Here is a 22,337-nt window from a genome sequence, read left to right as displayed (position 1 = left end):
TCTCATATTAAACAAGAAATGACAATTTTTCATAAAAATTTATTATGTTTATGAAAATAAGAACAAGTTCTCATGATAATATAAACACCATTCCAGAGCTGTCATTCTAACTTCACATACGCCCCAGTAACCGTTTCAATTCAAGGTAACAATCCAATTTGCAGATGGCCGATTTTTTTTACTGCAATGTTCTAAACAATTAATTTGAAAGTGTTTACACTCGGAAACATTAATTTCCAATCTTTTTCTCAATGGATGTTATCGTAATCTTTGTTCATAACCAATCAGCAAAATAATACATCGATTTCTGGACCAATAACAGCTCAGTATAAACCAATAAAGGTCAAAAGTTCAAAATCAATTACAATATCTTATAACAGTTCAATAAAGCAGGTTTTACAATAATCTTGAAAGTGAAAGCACATAATGATAACTCTGTGGAAAAAATTGTAATATAACGTGAAAAGATTTGTCCAAAACAATTCAAGTTTAAATTTTGTAAATGCTGCACAAAAATAAACAAAACATTACCTCGAGAAATATCATAAATACAGTCAAAATGAGTAAATTCCCAGTTATTTTTTTACATTCTCATGGCAAACTTTGTTTTCGTTTCATTTTAAAGCTGGTCTTATTTTTGCATTCCTTATTGCAGTATCTCTAACTTCAGCAAAAACTTGAAAAACAAAACAAAATAAATTTAAAAAAAAAAAGGTGGCCAAAGTAAAGCTGTATACAGTATAGGAAGCTACATGAAGTATGATGATTAGAGCAGCACGACGTAACCTCCTCGTGAAGATGAAAAAGCTAAACTGTAAAAATGCACCAAGATACTGGTGTGACGGAATCAACTGATATAATTGTGCTGATGCAGTCTGGTCATATCCACTAAAAATGAAGATGCCCTTTCTTGTCTTTTGTTTTCTGTACATCAATCTTTTCCAGACAGCAGTGACATCACATTTTTTTCTCCTGATACTGAGCAACGCTAAATGAACCATGACCGACCTCCAAAGCAATGTACAGACTATACTGAACAAGTCTTTAGCAAATGTAAAACTACGTAAAATAAATGTAGCACACACATGGTACAACATACAGTAAAACACACTTATAATGAACACATTTATAACGAATTCACGCTTATAGTGAAGTGACATTTATTCCTCCATCAGAGGAAAATCTCAAAAATTCTGTTGGGTATAACAAAGTTTAGTTATATCGTACTGTTTTTCGCTGGCCCCAGAGGTTCGTTATGACCGTGTTCACAGTACATGTAAATAGTGATACATGTGTACACCTGTATATATCTGTACATACGCATTTGAATATAATATTCAATATGGTCATGTCAGTAAGATCATGTCATTCACATTAAATAAGATTCTTGTTATCAATTATGAATAATTTACGAATAATTTACTCTCTCTCTCTTTCTCTCTCTCTCTCATACACATGTACAATGTACATCAATGTTGATACACTACACATTAACACTCTCAGTATTGTAGCCGCATCGCATCTATTCATCCTGTTAACAATTCCTCATCACTCTCATCAAAGTCATCCCGATCCACTTCACCATCAATGGACGACTTCCTTTTCTTAATCACAGAAATGACGAACCCAATCAGGATAAACTACAAATGAAATGATATTTTTCATCAAATTCTAATGTAAGACTCTTACAGAGCCACAGCACTACATCACACAAAGCCATCTCCCATCAGAAACTAAGCAACTAATATCTCTCTGGTATAGATCATAACTTACATCTCCCATCAGAAACTTAACAACTATCTCTCTGGTCATAACTTACATCTCCCATCAGAAACTAAACAACTATCTCTCTGGTCATAACTTACATCTCCCATCAGAAACTAAACAACTATCTCTCTGGTCATAACTTACATATCCCATCAGAAACTAAACAACTAATATCTCTCTGGTATAGATCATAACTTACATCTCCCATCAGAAACTAAACAACTATCTCTCTGGTCATAACTTACATCTCCCATCAGAAACTAAACAACTAATATCTCTCTGGTCATAACTTACATCTCCCATCAGAAACTAAACAACTAATATCTCTCTGGTCACAACTTACATCTCCCATCAGAAACTAAACAACTAATATCTCTCTGGTATAGATCATAACTTACATCTCCCATCAGAAACTAAACAACTAATATCTCTCTGGTCATAACTTACATCTCCCATCAGAAACTAAACAACTATCTCTCTGGTCACAACTTACATCTCCCATCAGAAACTTAACAACTAATATCTCTCTGGTATATATATCATAACTTACCTGCTAGATATTGTACAGTGTCCAATGAAGGCTATACAAAGGGACTTATTTTTCCCTATTAGCTAAAGAAATCTCTTTCACTACTCGGAGAATACTGATTTGATGTTGTTGCTAATTTTCTGAGTGAAAACTTATAATAATTCAACTGTCTTGAATTCTTGAAATATTCCTGTCGAGACGTAGTGATGTGAATTAAATATGAGCAAAAGTTTGTATTAGGAACTTTGCTTATTTAGAAAGTTTATTTTTATGAACAAGAGAAGACAACTCTTACCCCTAGAAACACCCATGTTCCCCAGTAATACGCTGCCCCAAAGAACCACATTCTGTAGAAGAAGCTCGTCAACAGCAGAGTCATTCTGGTTATGGTGCAGTCATCTAGAGAATAATATTCATGTATCACTACAATATTTCACATACACACATGTACATGAATATAGTAATCAGCTCAGGTATTGAAAACCAAGACAATTTTGAGAAACTTTGTTAAGTGCAACATAAATTTCTCAAATCTTTTTTGGTACAAATTCCATTTATGAAGAAAAACCCATGAAATTAACAAGTGAATCCTTTGTGTGCAAGTATTATGTCCGTAGATATCAGATTGCCCTATAACCAGCTCACACTGAATGGTTTGTCTGTGCTACTGACAAAATTAAAGATAGTTGAGTTCAATTCTTCTGAAGTTAGGGGACTTTTGGTGTTTTTAATTTAAAACCAATACACATGATAAGGCTTGCTTTTCAAGACTTGAAAAATTGTTTTTTGAAAGCTGTACAGCCCCCATTTGCTAATTCATAAATGAAATTTCTAAAAAAAAAAAAAAAAAATGTTGCATTGTATCGATATGAAAAAGGAAACGAATACTATGAGGGTAGTAATTTTACATACCACTACACAAAGTTTTACTAAAAAGAGAAAACCACATAACTTGTTTTTTAAATGGCTGTGATCTAAATTTGATGCCCAATTTTTTCATTGTTCTTGCAAACCTTTTATCTGTACATATATGTGCATTACATAATTCATATCAATTGCTTGTATGTATGTTTATACAGGTGCTTGAGAAATTTTGTAATAGCTCATTGAAATCACTGACTAATTTGCCAGTTGAAAGTCAATGGCACCTGAGTGATGTATAGTGAAGCTAAGTAGAGATAATGGAAGATGTAGAAATTATAATATAAAACATCATCGTCGGAACCTATGGGGTTTCTCTCCGTCACACCTGAATGCAGCGTAACAGAGAGAAAACCCATGGGTTTCGACCGGGCGACGCTGATGAAACACAGAATTACCGGTACACTACAAATCTTGGAAGAATGTGAAAAATTGCAATTTGACAAAATACATACATGTACATCCTATTACAAGTGTATTAGATACATTCTGTAAGATAATGAAATATTTTTCAATTTATTGCAAGCTAATGTAGATGCTGGTATACAGTATGTGCCCATATATACAGAGTATGTGACTAATAAAATCCTGGGGGGAAAATTGGCACATAACTAAATCTAATGCTCCTATCAAATGAGGTGTCCTACCAATGGTGATTGAACTGAATCTGACTGACTATACACAGGTTGCACTTACACAATTTACAGTGTACTACGCATGGAAAAGTACAATACACCTTGTTCTGAATGAAACGTACTTTCGTATGTTTATACTTATTCTCAGTAAGTGAAATAACATACTTGCTGTTGCTTCTGTCGTGCAGGATGCAAGCTTTGTGGAATTTCCACTAGTTGTCTACAACAGACAGTAAACATGTCACAAGTTAAAGGAATACCAGTCACGTAATGTATTGTAGAGAACAATTAAAGCGACCATACCAACACATAGTTACAGAAATATACACAGAAATATCAGATGTGTGGAGTTCTCCATTGTTACTTCAGTATTTAGATAATAATCACTGAAATCACAAGACTGCTACACGTAGCAATGTCCCCCACTGCCGCAAAAAAAGTTGAAGCACAAAAGTCCCATAACTCCTGTAAAATTTGTGAAATCAAAATGACAGCACAATATGATCAACTACATATGGTGACTAACAATCCTACAAAATTTGAACAAAATCCGTTGAGCGATTTCGGAGGAGTTGCGTCCACAAAATGTTCGTATAGTGTAGCATGTACAAATTCAACAAAGTCCCATAACACCTGTAAAATTTGTCGAATCAAAATAATGGCACAATAATGCGTCCACAAAGTGAAGTGGGACGGACAGACAGACAACGGTATTTATTTCTATGTCCCCTTCTGTGTTGCGTGGGGGACAAAAATACAGTTGAACTTGGGTATCTGGAACACTGATATCTCGAATACCATGGATATGTCAAAGTGATTTGGAGTCCCAACCACTTATTCTTTAAATATTGTACCCTCAACATGTCAAATATATTACCTTTGATATTTCGAATCCTTGGATATTTCAAAGTTTTTTTCTCATTCCCATTGAGTTCAAGATAATGCGGTTTAACTGTAGCAAAAAACAATTTATATACATCATAGTTACCTACCACATATCTTTGGCTTCCAAATGATGAGTACTGTGGAGTCAGTTCATAAATGATGATGTTGATGGCCAGAGTCAAAAACATCATAATCATACACAGCATCAGAATTCCCTGTGGGCGGGTCCTACGGGGTCGTATTTTGTACATCTGTCAATCACAAAATAAATCAGGTTACCATCCAAATCCGCAGAATTAGTAATCTTCATAATTCAATAAAATTGTTTAAAGAATTACATCATTTGTTTTCCATGAATACACACATATCAAATGTTTATCATTATTAGTAGTAGTACATGAATGACCTACTCTGAGCCAAAGAAACCAGATTCCGATATTCCTTACACCAGACATTGAGCAGAACACCAGATAGAGAACCAGAGCTGCAAACATGATGTAATCCAGAGGGAACACCTGAAAGTTTGACATATGTTGGCTATAAATAAATATGATGTAATCCAGAGGGAACACCTGAAAGTTTAACAATGTTGGCTATAAATAAATGTTATGATGGACAGAGTGTTCCTCTCTCTATCTCCCTACTCCCTCTCTTCCATCACTTTTTCTCTCTCCATCTTTCCCCAACTTTCATAATGTCTGCCACCATATGTTTAAGAATCCGATTCCTCCTAGTTACCATTGTTCGCACAACTTAACTCACTGTCTGTGTACTTATTTTTAACTGAATTCAATATTTCAGTGCCTTTGACATTGAAGCACAAGTGTCGATTTATGATGTCGCTAAATTATGAAATTCTGTATTTATCCACTACTGTAGAACACAGCAACATTAATTCATGATCGCGTCAAATTCTGCATCAGCTTTAATTGAAGTTAATTTTAAATGTGATAAAAAAAGTACCCAAACAGATTCATGAATTTCATATGTTGCACACTTGTTTTAATTGAATCAAATTAACCTTTTGATTAATTAAGTTAATATTTCAATTAATTAAGTTAACCTTTTGACAGAAGACTAGAACTATGTCCACTGGGTTGGGGAGAAATCTCTTTGGTAAGGCATAGCCTGACTTGTAACCCTGTCCATGGATGGCCTTGTCAATACTAGAAAGAGATGACAAAGATGAAACGATGCATGCTTTCTACACAACATCCGTTCTAGATTCAATTCTTTACTCTTACTTTAACTGTTTTCTCTTAAAAACATAACACATGTAAAGGGAAATCCATTTCAACTTTTTTGTCTTGGTAAAAATGTTTTTTCCAGGCACTTCTCACTTACTTTGTAAGCAACAGGGACACAAAAATCAACAGAGTCACAAGAAAGAAGGCAGCTCCAAACACGACCTCGAACGGGCGCAGCACTAGGAGACACTTCTGTAGGATGCTCCGCTCCTTGGCCTCGAGGTGCTTTTCCTCCCTCTGCAGTAACCTCTCCTCTTCATCCAGAACTTCCACGCGGTCTCGATTCCGTGTAGAGGAGCCTCGTGTGGAATACTAAGGCAATATCAATGACAATGGGTTAAAGTCACTGCATAAAATTCAACTGGGGGAGACGCAATTATAAACCAAGTACATGTATCTTCGATACTCCTTACTGAGAACCAGCTTTTAGTCACAATGAATCTTTTTTCACGATTAACCAATGATGAACTGGTTTGTGGCGACTAATTTTTGCGTCTGAAAGATAATCTTAAACAAATACCAGAAACATTAACAAATTGGTTCACAGTGAGAAATATTTGCAATGATGAAGTTCTCATGAAACTTGCAAAAATTTCTCGAACACAAATAAAAGTTGGGTTTACGGTATTTTGGCTAGGCATTTCAGTTAGGTTTATTCACAGATTTCCATCTCAATAAGATAATGCTTTGACATTTACATTACTTAATCATCTTGTATCTATCAAAAAATTACACGAAAAACTTATTCTGAGTGGTTAACTTGAGAAATTAATTGTTTAAATGTTGACTAAGACACACACAATAACTGTTATATCTGAATGATTTCAAGTAAGAACAAGTGTTCCAAGTATCACAGGTGTCATCTATGATGGCATCACTAATCATTATAAATGTATATATCAAACAACCCGACAATGACATAATTTTACATGTATATATCAAACGACCCGACAAAGACATAATTTTACATGTATATATCAAACGACCCGACAAAGACATAATTTTACATGTATATATCAAACGACCAAACAATGACATCATTTTACATAGATATATCAAACGACCGGACAATGACATCATTATACATGTATATATCAAATGACCTTCACATAAGAAATACAAATGCTCAATATGGAAATCCTATCTCTTATAGCTACAGAGTTCTAGATACAAGGACAAAAAGAATAATTCCCAAGTGTTGCTAAATTTGAAGACAGCAAGCTGAACATTATACACACATTGTTCCAGCAGTACCATAAAGATAAGTAATGATCAAGCCGTCGGTTATTAATCCTATTTAGCATAGGGTTTTATAATATAAACTGCATTACTTGTGACAAATTAGAGCATCATGATTCCTTTTGTACAGTTCTGTACCTTATCCCGGATGGCCCTCGATCTTTCACTTATCCGTGACCTTCGACCCTGGACAGCTTGTCTTTCTGTTTTTGCACTTTTTGTTCCCTTTATCAATGACATTGGCAGGGCTGACATCCCGTAGGCCTAATGAGTATTCATAAAATGTCATAAAACTATAAACAAGAGAAAATAATTCAGAATTGATTGTCAAAAATTATCATTTTAAAAAAACAAAACATCATTATTCACATATTTCACTCAAAAAAAAAACAAACTTAATAGTATATTCTTGAAATGACTTACTACTGAGTTTACAATGTGTGTACTACTATTAGATGACTCACTACTGAGTTCTATTAGATGACTCATTACTGAGTTCTATTAGATGACTCATTACTGAGTTCTAGTAGGTGACTCATTACTGAGTTCTATTAGATGACTCACTACTGAGTTCTAGTAGGTGACTCACTACTGAGTTCTATTAGATGACTCACTACTGAGTTCTATTAGATGACCCACTACTGAGTTCTATTAGATGACTCATTACTGAGTTCTATTAGATGACTCACTACTGAGTTCTATTAGATGACTCATTACTGAGTTCTATTAGATGACTCACTACTGAGTTCTATTAGATGACCCACTACTGAGTTCTATTAGATGACCCACTACTGAGTTCTATTAGATGACTCACTACTGAGTTCTATTAGATGACTCACTACTGAGTTCTATTAGATGACACTACTGAGTTCTATTAGATGACTCACTACTGAGTTCTATTAGATGACCCACTACTGAGTTCTATTAGATGACCCACTACTGAGTTCTATTAGATGACTCACTACTGAGTTCTATTAGATGACACTACTGAGTTCTATTAGATGACTCATTACTGAGTTCCAGTAGGTGACTCACTGTGAGTTCTATTAGATGACTCACTACTGAGTTCTATTAGATGACACTACTGAGTTCTATTAGATGACTCACTACTGAGTTCTATTATATGATTCACTACTGAGTTCTATTAGATGACTCATTACAGAGTTCTAGTAGGTGACTCACTACTGAGTTCTATTAGATGACACTACTGAGTTCTATTAGATGACTCACTACTGAGTTCTATTAGATGACTCACTACTGAGTTCTACTATGATGACTCATTACTGAGTTCTAGTAGGTGACTCACTGTGAGTTCTAGTAGGTGACTCACTGTGAGTTCTATTAGATGACTCACTACTGAGTACTAGTAGGTGACTCACTACTGAGTACTAGTAGATGACTCACTATGAGTTCTATTAGATGACTCACTACTGAGTTCTATTAGATGACTCATTACTGAGTTCTATTAGATGACTCATTACTGAGTTCTATTAGATGACTCATTACTGAGTTCTATTAGATGACTCATTACTGAGTTCTAGTAGGTGACTCACTGTGAGTTCTATTAGATGACTCACGACTGAGTTCAGGACGTGTATACTTACTGAGTACATTATGAGTGCTATCATCCCTAGGAGACTCAACACACTGACAACGAAAGACAGGGCATCCTCTAATTCTGAGAATAATAAATAGACCACATTATCATTGACAATACTTAATGATAATACGTAACAAGACAATTTATTCAATACCAATTACATTTTTAGTCTTATATACTACATTGTATATATCTAGCATGCAGAACTTGAGCTTTGACCAGGAAAATGCACATACTGGATGTATTGGTGAAATCTTTGAAAATGTCAGCAATCCTCTTCCACTGGTCTGTGCTGTTTCCGCTCGCTGGTGGAGCTCCATGATTCACTCCAACAAAAGCTCTGCAAAATACAACATTATTTCTACTCAGCATTTCTAACATCCATTTTGTATCAATGAACAAAATTCATCTTACGATGAAGAAGACTCAACTTGAGCCGTTTTGATAAGTTCAGTACCCCCCTCCCCTCGAGCAGACTCAAAACTGGCAATATCTCTAAAAACTGTACAGCTGAAAACCATTCTTTCTAAACCTTTGATATACATGTAGTCTCATAAATTTATGATATACCATATAAACATTATAAACTTCATACTGCTACCAAAATTTTATAATCCAAATTTACTTTGACCATTTGACTATGCATCATGGTACTCATCATGATACACCTTCTGATCTAAACACAATCTGGACTGTGAGTTGGAAGGTACATCACAAGATGCGTGATAGGAGCAAATCTGGTTTGTAATCTACTTGTGGTAAGGGGAGAATAGACCTAAATGCCTGTCTTAACTTTGTGACTACACACATGCAGACGGACTGACAGACATGGTGATTTAATTATCTAAGTATAACCCCCTCCCTCGTTGTTCGGATAGAATAACTCAAAGAGTAGCACAACTTACCCAACTAACAAAAGAGTTAGGATGATGAAAAAGGAGACAATGGTAAACTTCAGGGCTGAACACATCCTCTGAAAATAATATGCAATCTTAATATTATCAATGTTAAGGTAAAGATAAGGAGCAGTGATCAATCTCATAGTAACTCCTATAAGAAATACAAAATTAAGAGTTGGGCAACAAGGACCCCTAGATATACCAGAGGTGGGATCAGGTGCCTAGGAGGAGTAAGCATCTCCTGTCGACCGGTCACACCCACCGTGAGCCCTATGTCTTGATCAGGTAAACAGAGTAATCCATAGTCAAAATCAGTAAAGAACGGCCTAACAATAAGTATGTTATTATCAATATTATTCCTTTCAATACAGATTTCTTTTCAAATATCACATATATATACCAGCTCCAACAAGAGGTACTGTGAGCAATGCTTACTAAGATTACCCCCTGCTTACCCAAATCTCCCAAAGGATGTTGTTAATAGGTATAAATTACCTCTTTCCTGAGTGTAAAAAAGAAAGGGCATGACAAAACCTTGGGTAGTCTCTTCTCAAGGAGTGCAGTTGACCTTTGACCTTTTTGACCCCAAAATCGATAGGGAACATCTTCGTCCCATGGGTAGTCCATATGTATGATATGGTGACTTTAGGTGGAAAGGATAACGCTTTAGAGCCTGGAAACCATTGCATCAACAGATAGACAGACGGACAACCTGATTCCAGTATACCCCCCACAACAAATTTACCCCCCACAACAAAGTATAACAAGCTATAAGCACATAATTAGGGTTCAACTTTTTCAGTAAGGTAGCCCTATAGGATATTGTGGAATCATCTAAATTCGTGGGACTCTATTTTCATGGATTGCTGAGATTTTTACGGTATTTTCATGGATTGCTGAGATTTTTATCATCTAAATTCGTGGGACTCTATTTTCATGGATTGCTGGGATTTTTACGGTATTTTCATGGATTGCTGAGATTTTTATCATTTAAATTCGTGGGACTCTATTTTTGTGGATTGCTGAGATTTTTACGGTATTTTCGTGGATTGTTGAGATTTTTATGGTTTCGTCAGGATGTAATTTCGTGGATTGTTGAGATTTTACAGTTTCATTAGGATGTAATTTCGTGGATTGTTGAGATTTTTACACTTTCGTTAGGATGTAATTTCATTGATGTGGTTTCTGTATATTGAAACATTCAATATTTTGTGTATTTCGTTGTGGTTTGAAATTTGTGGGATACGGGTATTCATGGAAAACCATGGAAACGGAGCCCCCCCCCCCCCCCCCCCCCCCAATTCCAATGACTTCACACTAGTAATGAAAATATTGTACTTGTCCGGGCTACCCGTGGCAGTTCGTTAAGTAAAATATCAACAAGGGGGGAAGGAAGAACCAAACAAGAAAGGCCCCATACTAAATTGGAAGGAGTTTGTCAATCGTGAGTTTATACATACATATGCTTAGTCACAGATCTGCTTATAAAACCTGGTGTTACTCAGTCATACAGAATTACAAACAGTATCTGAATCATGAATCATTTAATTTATACAGATCATCCAAGAAAATTTCAGTCATGGATTATCCCTGGGAATAGTTCTGCTCTTAATGCTTAACAGGGGAGGGAACAACTAGGGTGGGGTGGGGGTGACAAAAAAAATCCTGTGTATAGCATTAGCCCCCCTTCATTTTATGGAATTGAGTTAAAATGGGTTTACAATGTATTCTAAAGTCAACTTACAGATTTAACTGTGGACTCTTCATCTCTCTCTTCATAGAAGAAGTACATAAAAGGCAGTAGAAGGAAAAGGCAAAACACAATCAGACCATACAGTGCTGTAAAACAAAAAATAAAACACAATCAGACCATATAGTGCTGTAAAACAAAACAAAACACAATCACACCATACAGTGCTGTAAAACAAAACAATAAAACACAATCAGACCATACAGTGCTGTAAAACAAAACACAATCAGACCATACAGCACTGTAAAACAAAACATAATCAGATCATATAGTGCTGTAAAACAAAAAATAAAACACAACCAGACCATACAGTGCTGTAAAACAAAACACAATCAGACCATACAGTGCTGTAAAACAAAACACAATCAGACCATACAGTGCTGTAAAACAAAACATAATCAGACCATACAGTGCTGTAAAACAAAACACAATCAGACCATACAGTGCTGTAAAACAAAACATAATCAGATCATACAATGCTGTAAAACAAAACACAATCACACCATACAGTGCTGTAAAACAAAACATAATCAGATCATATAGTGCTGTAAAACAAAACACAATCACACCATACAGTGCTGTAAAACAAAACATAATCAGATTATACAGTGCTGTAAAACAAAACATAATCAGATCATACAGTGCTGTAAAACAAAACACAATCAGATCATACAATGCTGTAAAACAAAACACAATCAGATCATACAGTGCTGTAAAACAAAACACAATGAAAGAAAGCAAAGGTGAGCAAGCTCACATACCCCATACTCCAACATTTCTTGACAATGCCTCACATAATGAATGGTAATGCTATGCATTACTGCAAGAACAGGACAAACCTGCTATTAATTCTAAGTTCAAAAGAGGCATAATTCTCAGAAAAATTATTGAATCAGAATTTCCTGGGAATATGCACATCTACACAGTGTGTCCTTATGTTCTACAAAGTTTCAAGAAATTCTGTTGAGCGATCTCCAAGGAGTTGCGCGGACAAGAACAGGACAAGCAAGCTCCAAATTCTAAGTTCAAAAGGGCCATAACTCCCAGAAAAATTATTGCATCAGAATTCCTGGGAATATGCACATCTACAAATTCTGTTGAGCGGTCTCAGAGTAGTTGCGCTGACAAAAAGGGTCTGACAGACTGAGAAACTGACGGACGGGTCAAAAACATTATACCCTCCGCAACTCCAGTGAACTATTACTACACAGAATTTTACTTACAATAATAAGCATCCGATACAGAGTTTTCCAATGACTGCCTTGTTGTGTTACTCAAAGCCCAATCCTTCAAGATTAAAAACATAAATTGTAGAAAACTGAACATCAGATGAATCTTTATTTCAGAAATGTGTTGATAAAAAGGCATTACATACATAACAGTTTTGTAATTTATACAGGTCAGAGTATCTAAGGTTGTAAATTGATACGGATATATTGATAATTCTGATATCATGACCTTTGCAGTATGTATTGATATGCCACATCAACATATCAATACTATTTAACAAGGTTTTTCATATCCTTTGATGTGTTTATATCCATCTTGTCTGTTTTGTGTTTTTTACACTGGGTTATTGAAGCGTCTAGAATAAAATAATGGGGGAAAAACCTCAAACATTGGGTGATCAATAATGTGGAACTAATCTTGGCTGAAATTCGACTTGGCTGGATTATTTGGACTTACGCCTTCACAGAAACTTGGAGCAGTCCTTCATAATTCATGTCTGGAAATTCACATCTAACTTCAGCTGATTCTAGCTGCTGTTTACTTTAAATCAGTGATTTGATTGTTAAATTACTTCAGAGAATCTCCTTTGCAATGAATATTGCATTGCTTACTGTCTAGGTATGCAAATCCCAAAATTTTGCATTAAAATGACAGCTCCCATAATGTAATTGTTTATCTCTTAACAGTGCACAGTTTCTATAGTTTGTCTTTTTAGATTTAGTGATAAGCTACAAAAGCTGTGCACAACTACACATGTACAAGTTGTTTGATTGCCGAAAACTTGAAGTTGCAAAATATGGTCTAAATCTCATGAATTATTTTAATATCAATCGACATGTTCAATTTTAGGTACTGTATGACAGTATCTGTCAAAGAAAAAAAAATGACACAAACAATTTACATTGTTGAATGTTGATATGTTAAATTTTAGATTTAAAAAAAAAGTGAATAACATATATATATTGAACTAAAATATTGAGTACTGATGCACATAAGATTGTATTGTATTAAATTTTTTATTTCAATGTACAGCCCTAGTATCTACTTACTTTAAAAGTTCCATCGGTGTTTTTCATAAACGACACCAAGAAGACATCAACTGGGATGAGAGCAGTGGTCAGAAGGGTTACGCTGAGCGCCACCACCGAGGACACAGTCGTAGATATTGTACCATCCCTCTTACTTATGAAATATTTCACGTACGCAACAGAAAATAACAAGATCAGCTGCAAAGGAAAAGATCTAGATGAGTGTTCTTTGTTTGTAAAATACTGGCCTAAATTGCATGAAGTTATATATGAGCCAAGAATGAATAAACAGAGATAATCATAAAGGACACCTATAAAAATGTAATAATTATAATAAGTTGCTTTTGTAATATACAGAGACTTACTGATTGGTTAACTGTAGGCAAAAACCAAATTGTTCCCTAACATTGGTGAAAGACAAGGGGTGCGTTCAGAGTACATGTACTACAGTTGGTTGACAAAAATTACCATTGGCAGAATTTTTTATACCATTAGTACGACAGTGGTACCAACGTTTGCCGATAAAATTTACCGATATTAGACATTTTTGCAGACAACCTAAAGCTCTTTTCGTGTTGGTAATATTATTCATGACATAATAAAAAATGGCAGGTATCTCATACTGTACGCTGAAAGCAACAGATTTTGTATCACAGCATTTTTCTTAAATCGTTGTAGACATCAACCAAAGACAATTTCAGACATGTTGCTCCCTGCACAGATGGAAATGGATTTAAAACACCACATGTATTAGATAAATCAACCGCTCACTCTAACCATTTTGTCTGACGGTCTACTAACGTTTTGCAAGAGAAAATACCTAGCCAAGGGTTTTCAGTTCAATCCACTTCTCATTTATGGACCGAAAACTCTTGGCTAGCGAAGATGGAGAAAATAATCTGTGTGAGAAAGTAATTAACAGTACTTAAAAACATACTTCTAAACGCATCTTCTTGCTGCAAAATTGTAATAGTATACATATTATCATAGATATGACTATATCTTTATTTGACATTTTGTGCTAATGTCTGAAAGCCAGTGGTATACCAATGGTGCCATTGTTGAATTTCTCACCGTTTGTAACCCAAACTCTTTCAGAGTACACAGGGATCCAATGGTACCAACGACTAAAATTTTTACCATTGGCAAATCTGTGTTTACTCTGAATGCACCAAAGATGTTGCAACATCATTCAGAATTCAATGCAAGATGCTTTTGTCATTTATATTTGAATGTTAACATAGCAATTAGCCAATCAGACTATAAGGTATTACAAATTAAATTGAAAACTATTCCGACTGAATCAGTGTTCGAAATTGGTTTAAAACTTGGTATAGACCACGGGTCTATGCCAAAACAAGATGGCATAGACCTCATTAAATTGGCATAGACCACAACATTGAAAAAAAAAATAGCACAAATTAAAAACATTGTTGTTTACTTCTAATGTACTTAGAAAGCATATTTTCTTTCCATTTCCATAACAATGTCCTCCTTTCCTCATAACGTTTATCAGACGTAGACTTTTGGGATAACTCTATTGCATTAAACCTAGAAAATCGGCATAGACAATTTGGTCTATCCCAATTACAATTGGCACAGACCAGTGTCATTTGACATAGACTCTATCTATGGTTAATTTCGAACACTGCTGAATACGGGAATTTCAAGATAAGGATCCACTCTAACTGTTATCGCGCGTTGAACGTAATTTGTAGAGCATGTCACTTCCGGATTACAATAACGACCAAGTAATCAAGCATGAGATACTTCAATTGCTATCAAATTCCTGCATTTAAATGCTATCTTTGAAAGAAGGCAATCTCTACAACCATTTCATAGGAAAATGCATTTGATTAAATTATGTGAGTTGGCAAGGGAAATAAATCTAGGGAATATATTAAGGATATCGGTAAAACTTCACGCTTTGCATCCAATGGTACGCGTCTAAATGCGCCTTTTCCCTTACATCTAATTTACATCCAGGTACTTAGCACCAATAGTGACTTGGATCATCATCGTTGGACAACGCATAGTTCTTTACGGACCGTCTGCTAGCGAAACACCATTTGTATCAATGTCAACTTTGCCCTACAATTGGTTATTGTCACGTGACCGTCGTGTGTAAACATCAAATATAATCGGTCGTTCCGGCACATCCCGAAAGTTCCGTATTGAACACTGAATCAAGACTGCAATACATTCACATAGTTCTAGGCCTTAGTATAATTTTTTTTTTTTATTATTTACAGGTTCAATATAGCAAAACTCACAAAATTTTGCAAACTGATTTTTTTACCAACATCTCTTGGGAACTAAGTAGGTATAATTCATGAGATTTATAACTACATACTTCCCATCACCACTTTTACCCTAAACTCACTGACGATCCAAGGATCCAGTGATTAATTCCAAACAATTTGGAATTTTCATTTTGCAAGTGGAATCAATGGATACATACAAAAAATTGCAATACAAATACTTAATTTTCTTCGACTTAGCACTTATTAGTCTAATGAGAGTTACTTTCTTCATGATCATGTGATGTGATTGTGAATGATCTATCAAAAATCTTAATAAATCTATTCATTGAGACTTACAACCAAGGTAACAACGAAGGGGATCCATCCGGCGGCGAGCGCTGCACTCGTGGTCATGATCACTAGACAGGGCAGACAAAAATTATCTCAAATACGTTACATTACTTCAAACTCTTCAAATTCTATTTTTATGTTTTTATGTTTGGTTTCGTTTTCCTTGCCTTGACCTTAATTTTTGCAATGTCGATCTCGATTAAAATTATATAAAACATTATCAGAGTAACAATATGTTCATTCCTTGAACATGATACTTTTGATATAACTATATAAATTGATACAGTAATTTTGCATAAAATTTATTCATCAATAGTAGACAGATAGAAATAATTCTTTTTATTTCCTACAGATCGGGATCAATTATTTAACCTAGCGCGCCAAAAGCAATATGGACTTCTCAACAAGCAAAGGAGTGAGGAAACAGAAAACTTCTAAATCAGTAAATGCAGGAACAGGTCATCGTCTTCAGTTTTACGTAATACCACCAAGGGAAACAGTAACGCTGCAGGAATTTGAAGAATATGCAGTAGAGAGACTGAAAGGTAAGTCTATCTTAGAATCCATACACCATGTAGCCTATTGTAGGGCCTAGTTACAGAAAACGTACACACATACGGTATCATTAAAATACTTATATGCATATATTCCCAAAGGTTCAGTCATATTGATAGAAAGTTGAATGATTTGTGCTATTTTTTTGTTTACATCTTGGATTTCAGATTCTGAGATTTTGCATCTCTCTCACGACTCTGTGCTGGCCATGATGGCCAAACAGATGGTAAAATCATTATTTACAAAAAAAATCATTCACATTTTAACCTAAACTTGAAGATGAGAAAAATATATTTCACCATTACCTGAAGATTAAAAATACTTTTGATTAAAATAGACCAAATACGATATGTCAGATGAAGTCGGGGCTGTCACTGTTCTTTTTGGTACAGGGTCTGGGTCCCATTAGATTGGGGAAATTATCGATGTTTTGGGCCAAATTGGGAAATTTTACTTTTTGGACCTTATGACGAAAATGTGCGAGAAGTTATAAGTAAAAACGAAACTAACATGATTTAATTTTTTTATTCACAAAAGTAACAGTTTGTGATATTGGGAATTAATTTTTTTTCCCCCAATTGGGAAGGGTCCATTTATCGGACCCAATTCAAAGAGATTGACGGCTCTGGAAGTTGCTAATATGTTGGGGCTATATGAACCGTAGATATTGGCGAGGATAGCTCAGTGGTTAGAGCACCCGACTATTAATGCAGATGTTCCAGGTTTGATTCCCGGTCCAGCCATAGATTTTCTCCTCTCTTATACTACTACAAGGTAATGTAACAGGAAGGGAAAAAATGCAACGGACCAGACGGGAATTCTAACAAGGACCCCCTGAATCTCCAGTCAGGTGCTCTACCACACTGAGCTATCTGGCCCGTCTGGCTGCTACATTCCTCCCTCCTTAAATTGTCTTCACCCTCGGAGACATACAATACAGATTCTTTTTGCCCCTGGCAGGACTTTCACCTGCAAGTCCAGGGGTGATCAACGGCACCAAATATAATCGGAAGGGAGAAAATGCAAAGGATTAGACTGGGATTCAAACTCGGGCCCCCTGAATCTTTAGACAGGTGCTCTACCAACTGAGCTATCCAAAGGAATCTATTTACATGAGCCGTTTATGCCATTACCAACTTATGTAAATAAATTCCTATGAAAACTTCAAAGTTTATAATTATGGACATTCGACAATCCACAAAAATGGTGCTGTAAGTCTCGATTGATTGTAAGGGTGAAATGTTTCCATAAGACGTTTAAACAAACAGCAATATAAAACAAAATGGTTCCATTTAAACGGGAAAGTGTGGCTTATTTTAAAAATTGAAAGGATTAAAAGCTCATTAAATACTTTTTCTCTTTAGTCTTAACATGTTGAGTTGTTGTTTGTTACTTGTTTTTGTTATGCTTGATTTGTGTTAATAAAGATTTCATTCACTCAGCTCAATCATCAATGACTCCACTGATCACATACAGGGCTCACACTGGACCAAAATTTTGTGTCGCAAACCTGGCGCGCGTGCATCGACTCATACTATTTATCTATATTTCATGTATATTATTCAAGAGGGCATATACTACATATCATATATATTATGATTATTCTTAGAACATAGCTTTGTTCAGCTTTTATCATAAATCACTATATGATATTGTATTTCAGCAGATTGCTTATCAGTCAGTCTAGATGACATTGCAGCACAATCATGGTTTTATTTTTAAATATTATATTGTTGTTGGCTAAGTTGATTCAATTCTATTTCATACCAGCTGGGGAAAAAATAGGGGGTATTCCATAGCCTATAACTGGCTATATACATTGAATAAAGACAATAAAGAGTTTCTATATGTTTATTAATCATGTTAGTAGTGCAAATGACATATAATACTCATCATTAACATTAAATTTGCAGTCTATAAAAAGTCACTGATGACAAAGATACTGAAGATTAATTAATGTAATACATAACACATCATCATAGTTTCACAACATCACATTCTTCAAAGAATTCACGGAAGAATCCTGTTTTCATCTTGAAATCTTGAATGGCAAGGCAGTCCTTTAGTAAATATCATCATGTTGTAGAGAAGGGAACTCGGGAAGTCTGAAATAAATTTTTAAATTGCTTAAGATGATGTGAAGTCAAAAGATGACAGCATAGCAATGTCAGAAAAACCTACAATTTTGCGTTTCCTCATGGCCATTTTCCAATATATCAAACCAATGACCTAAAGAATGATACAATTTCCCCAACATTCCCCCATTTTTAAACTATACTACCGTCAAATGGATTAGAAAATGTAGCTGAACATTCAATAATTTAATTTTCTAGATGAAATTGTTTTTATACCGACAAATTAAATTTTATATGTTTTTATTGACAAATAAAAACAAATTATTGATAAGCATCTTCCATTAACTAGCTTGTGTGCATAGTCACACGCTTTTTATTCCTCCCAGTCTAAAACAGGTATCTCGATCCCCAGTAAGCTACACAGAATACTTTATTTCTATTTTCATTACGATATGTAGACAACTCGCACGTGTAAAGTTCATTTCATTCACACCTACCTGCACACAGAGGATCAACCTTTTGTCTTGTGTAAACTGCTAAATAAACAAGACACCCCTACATCTATTGTTCCCATGCGACAGGGTATCCACATTCTGCACAGGTAAAACAGCCCTGAGGCTGTTTGGATGCCAACAGCTGATATCCAAGATGGCGCCGCGATTTCTAAAATACGAAATGTCCGTGTCGCATTTCCGGAATTTCTGTCGCATTTTTTCCTGAAAAATCGCAAAATGCGACAAATGCGATGGGCAGCGCGAGCCCTGACATAACGGACATATAAAAACAATTCATTTCTCAAATACAAACTTGCAATACTTTTGAAATCCCAATAAACTAAATCGGGCTAAGTAACCAACACTTTGCAGTGATTGGGAAGACAATGCGCCCTGTGCCATAGTCCCATTCAGGTGAAAATTGTCGCATTAAATTATCTAATCCATGCGCCAAAGTGTGCATTCATTATCGATTCATTATAAAGTCAATTCGTTAAATGTTACATGATACCTCCTGCTTAAGAATACTTTCTAGTATATTTAATGCATCAATAATAGTCGTACAGATGTTTTTAGTAAAGCCTTACCACAAAGTATTAGTGCCGAGAAAGGGTGCTTAATTCATATGGATTTCGCATTTGCTCAAAATGACACCTGGTCTAAAATACAGTGTTGCAGCGAAGCTGGGTAAAAATATGATAAAGAAAGAGTAAAACTCCCGAGTCTAGCGAACATAGACAAGATATGAAAAATGTCGGAAACGAGAATTCCAGGTCCACTTGTAAAAGGATAAGCCATGGCTTATATATGCCAACAATGATAAGGTTTGTAAGTAGTGTAAGAATCATAGAATATTAAACATTACATGTATGTGTTATGATTAAACACACTTCAATCCTTTTCTGTATCTTTATTTTTGGGCATGTTAATTTTTGTGTATATTAATATTAATCATCGTTATTTCCTGCAGCAAATTTCACTGTGATTACTTTTGGACATTGGCTGCAGTAATCTGTGATGTATCAATATAATTTCAATTTTCAGTTCTTAAAGCAGTTGAAAATGCTGGTATTAGATATATCCGTGGATCGGAAGATTACAACAACTTGTTGGAAAAAGAGATCAGGAAGTCTAAATTCAACCGAATCACAAGGGTAAGTTATGCATGGTAGTTACCACAGTAGTCAAATGTTATAACCAATTAAAGGAATTGTTCAAATTCTGTTCCATAACACAGTAGTAATTTAGTAAAATGTTATAACCCATTAAAGACCCATCTCATGACTTTATGGTCAGTGAAAATGTAGGCGGGGCCTAATCTAAACAGATGTTATTTACCTGGAGTGGCCAGGGTCTACCAATGTGTTAATTGCTATATCCCATGGCACTCAAAGAAATACACAGAGGCAGAACATGGTAGAAATCTACCTGTCCATGCTTTTTTATAGTTTTGATATACACAGGACCTGTCTCAGTGACCTCTGCAGAGTTTCTGTGGTCATAGTGTTTGAATAATGGTTGTATTCCTAAGGGTAGCTGACACACATTTTACACCCACCCCTCTTTCTCTCTCTCTGTCATTGACTCAATGAATAATTTCTGTTATAAATATAGAGGTATCATAAATTGATGACATAAATTATTTCAATAGGTTACAAGTTTTAAAACTTATTGTGCAAATTATTGTTTAATTTCTGAGTGTGTAATTTATAATACATGTACAGGTATATAAAGGGGGGGGGGGATTACAATTATATTGAAATTGCATTGTTCAGGGGCCTTTTTAAAAACAATTGAATTACAAGAAAACAGCAGTTGTGGACAGGTCATTTGCTATCAAAACTCAGGTATACTGGGCTTCCTCAAGATCTAAAGAATGCCTGTACAGCTGTAGATACTGGCTGTTATTGTTATCAAAACACCTCTCTGGGGTAGCCCCAGACCACAGTGTCTGCAGATGTCACTCCACCTGAGATCTATTGTTAAATGTTTGATTGACAGGCAGCTTACAATTTGGGGGTGTCAACTTAAAATTGGGTCTTTAAAGGAATTGCTCAAATTCTGTTCCATAACAGTGAGATTGTACAATCATCAGGGATTTTTTTTACCCCTTGAATCCAGGGGCCAGGGCCTTCAAGTTTGGAAATAGCGATATTTGAATGAAATTGGGAAATTTGTTTCATACAAATAAGTAAGAAAAACAAGCAAAAAATTAACCATTTGATATTTTATTATCAATGTGGCTGGCTTAAACAAGCTTTAATTTCTGGTCTTTGTCATAGAAAAAACTGTCACAATTTTTTGCAACAGAGTGGCACTGAGATTGGATGGCCCCTCATGACATATTCTCGACATATCCTCATCAAAGCATCCATCATTTGGGGAAAAACACCTGCTTTTCAGCATTGGGCCAAATTTTGGCCCTCTACAGACCCTAAAAAATCCCTGTACATGTGATGTATTGATATATATATATATATATATACAAAAACACATTGTGCTCATAAAATGTATGACATGTGTTTTTTGCAGAACCTTCAAAATACATGCATGTATGAAATGTTTTTGTAGACAGATTTTTCTTCAGACGATGATGAATATAGAATGGACCACATTTCACATTTTATATTGCGACTTGCCTATTGCAGATCGTGAGTATCTCTTTGTCTTGAAACCAAATATTAATCATAAAACTTGTATCAAATTATTGATAGATGTACATGCATTGCATAATGAAGTATTATTCTATCCTTTAACTTGTTCATACCAATAATTTTAGCTAAGGTGTATAGTTTCAATCAGTCTCACAGATTTTTCATTTCTTGTCAATCTTATCCACACCAAAATATCCAAAATGTCTAAATATTCTGCCATTTAAGGTGGATGATT

General features: G+C 35.1%; 2 protein-coding genes and 1 long non-coding RNA gene across 4 annotated transcripts in view; 1 reads left to right on the top strand and 2 right to left on the bottom strand.

Moving 5' to 3' along the window:
• Positions 1 to 19: 19 nt before the first annotated feature.
• Positions 20 to 16,507, bottom strand: LOC125668585 (probable lysosomal cobalamin transporter). Of its 2 annotated transcripts, XM_048902878.2 has the most exons (16): positions 16,331 to 16,479; positions 14,551 to 14,629; positions 13,752 to 13,928; positions 12,696 to 12,759; positions 11,467 to 11,561; positions 9,729 to 9,796; positions 9,060 to 9,163; positions 8,828 to 8,901; positions 7,362 to 7,487; positions 6,082 to 6,296; positions 5,801 to 5,903; positions 5,148 to 5,252; positions 4,845 to 4,988; positions 4,018 to 4,072; positions 2,592 to 2,695; positions 20 to 1,640 (listed from the first exon to the last, which is right to left on the bottom strand). In XM_048902878.2, exons 3-16 carry the CDS (start codon positions 13,776 to 13,778, stop codon positions 1,527 to 1,529), a joined length of 1,398 nt encoding a protein of 465 aa, XP_048758835.1. In that variant the 5' UTR covers positions 13,779 to 13,928; positions 14,551 to 14,629; positions 16,331 to 16,479; the 3' UTR covers positions 20 to 1,526. The 2 variants fall into 2 exon arrangements, with proteins under 2 accessions (XP_048758835.1, XP_048758834.1); XM_048902877.2 differs by lacking the exon at positions 14,551 to 14,629 and having other exon boundaries at positions 16,331 to 16,507.
• A 167-nt stretch (positions 16,508 to 16,674) lies between these two features.
• LOC125668586 (DNA primase large subunit-like) overlaps positions 16,675 to 22,337 on the top strand; it is a 20,120-nt gene continuing 14,457 nt past the window's right edge. The window contains exons 1-3 of the mRNA XM_048902879.2: positions 16,675 to 16,869; positions 20,493 to 20,602; positions 22,020 to 22,099. Of these exons, the coding sequence (XP_048758836.1) occupies positions 16,716 to 16,869; positions 20,493 to 20,602; positions 22,020 to 22,099 (344 nt within the window). The 5' untranslated portion in view covers positions 16,675 to 16,715. The remainder of the gene's footprint in view (positions 16,870 to 20,492; positions 20,603 to 22,019; positions 22,100 to 22,337) is intronic.
• On the bottom strand, positions 18,717 to 19,894 carry LOC130054441 (uncharacterized). The gene is made up of 2 exons (XR_008802758.1): positions 19,452 to 19,894; positions 18,717 to 18,984 (listed from the first exon to the last, which is right to left on the bottom strand). It is a non-coding gene; the product is annotated as an uncharacterized LOC130054441 (long non-coding RNA).

Source organism: Ostrea edulis, chromosome 4 (genome assembly GCF_947568905.1).
Source record: "Ostrea edulis chromosome 4, xbOstEdul1.1, whole genome shotgun sequence".
Lineage (NCBI taxonomy): Eukaryota > Metazoa > Mollusca > Bivalvia > Ostreida > Ostreidae > Ostrea > Ostrea edulis.
This window is presented reverse-complemented; position numbering and strand designations above follow the sequence as displayed.

Excerpts from the sequence above, each read along its gene's own strand:
- LOC125668585 (XM_048902877.2), bottom strand. The coding sequence starts at position 16,387 with ATGACCACGAGTGCAGCGCTCGCCGCCGGATGGATCCCCTTCGTTGTT. Across the intron at positions 11,562-12,695 it reads TGTATCGGATGCTTATTATT|CACTGTATGGTCTGATTGTG; the intron begins GTAAGTAAAATT and ends TTTGTTTTACAG. Across the intron at positions 5,253-5,800 it reads TTCTAGTCTTCTGTCAAAAG|GTGTTCCCTCTGGATTACAT; the intron begins GTTAACTTAATT and ends TCAAACTTTCAG.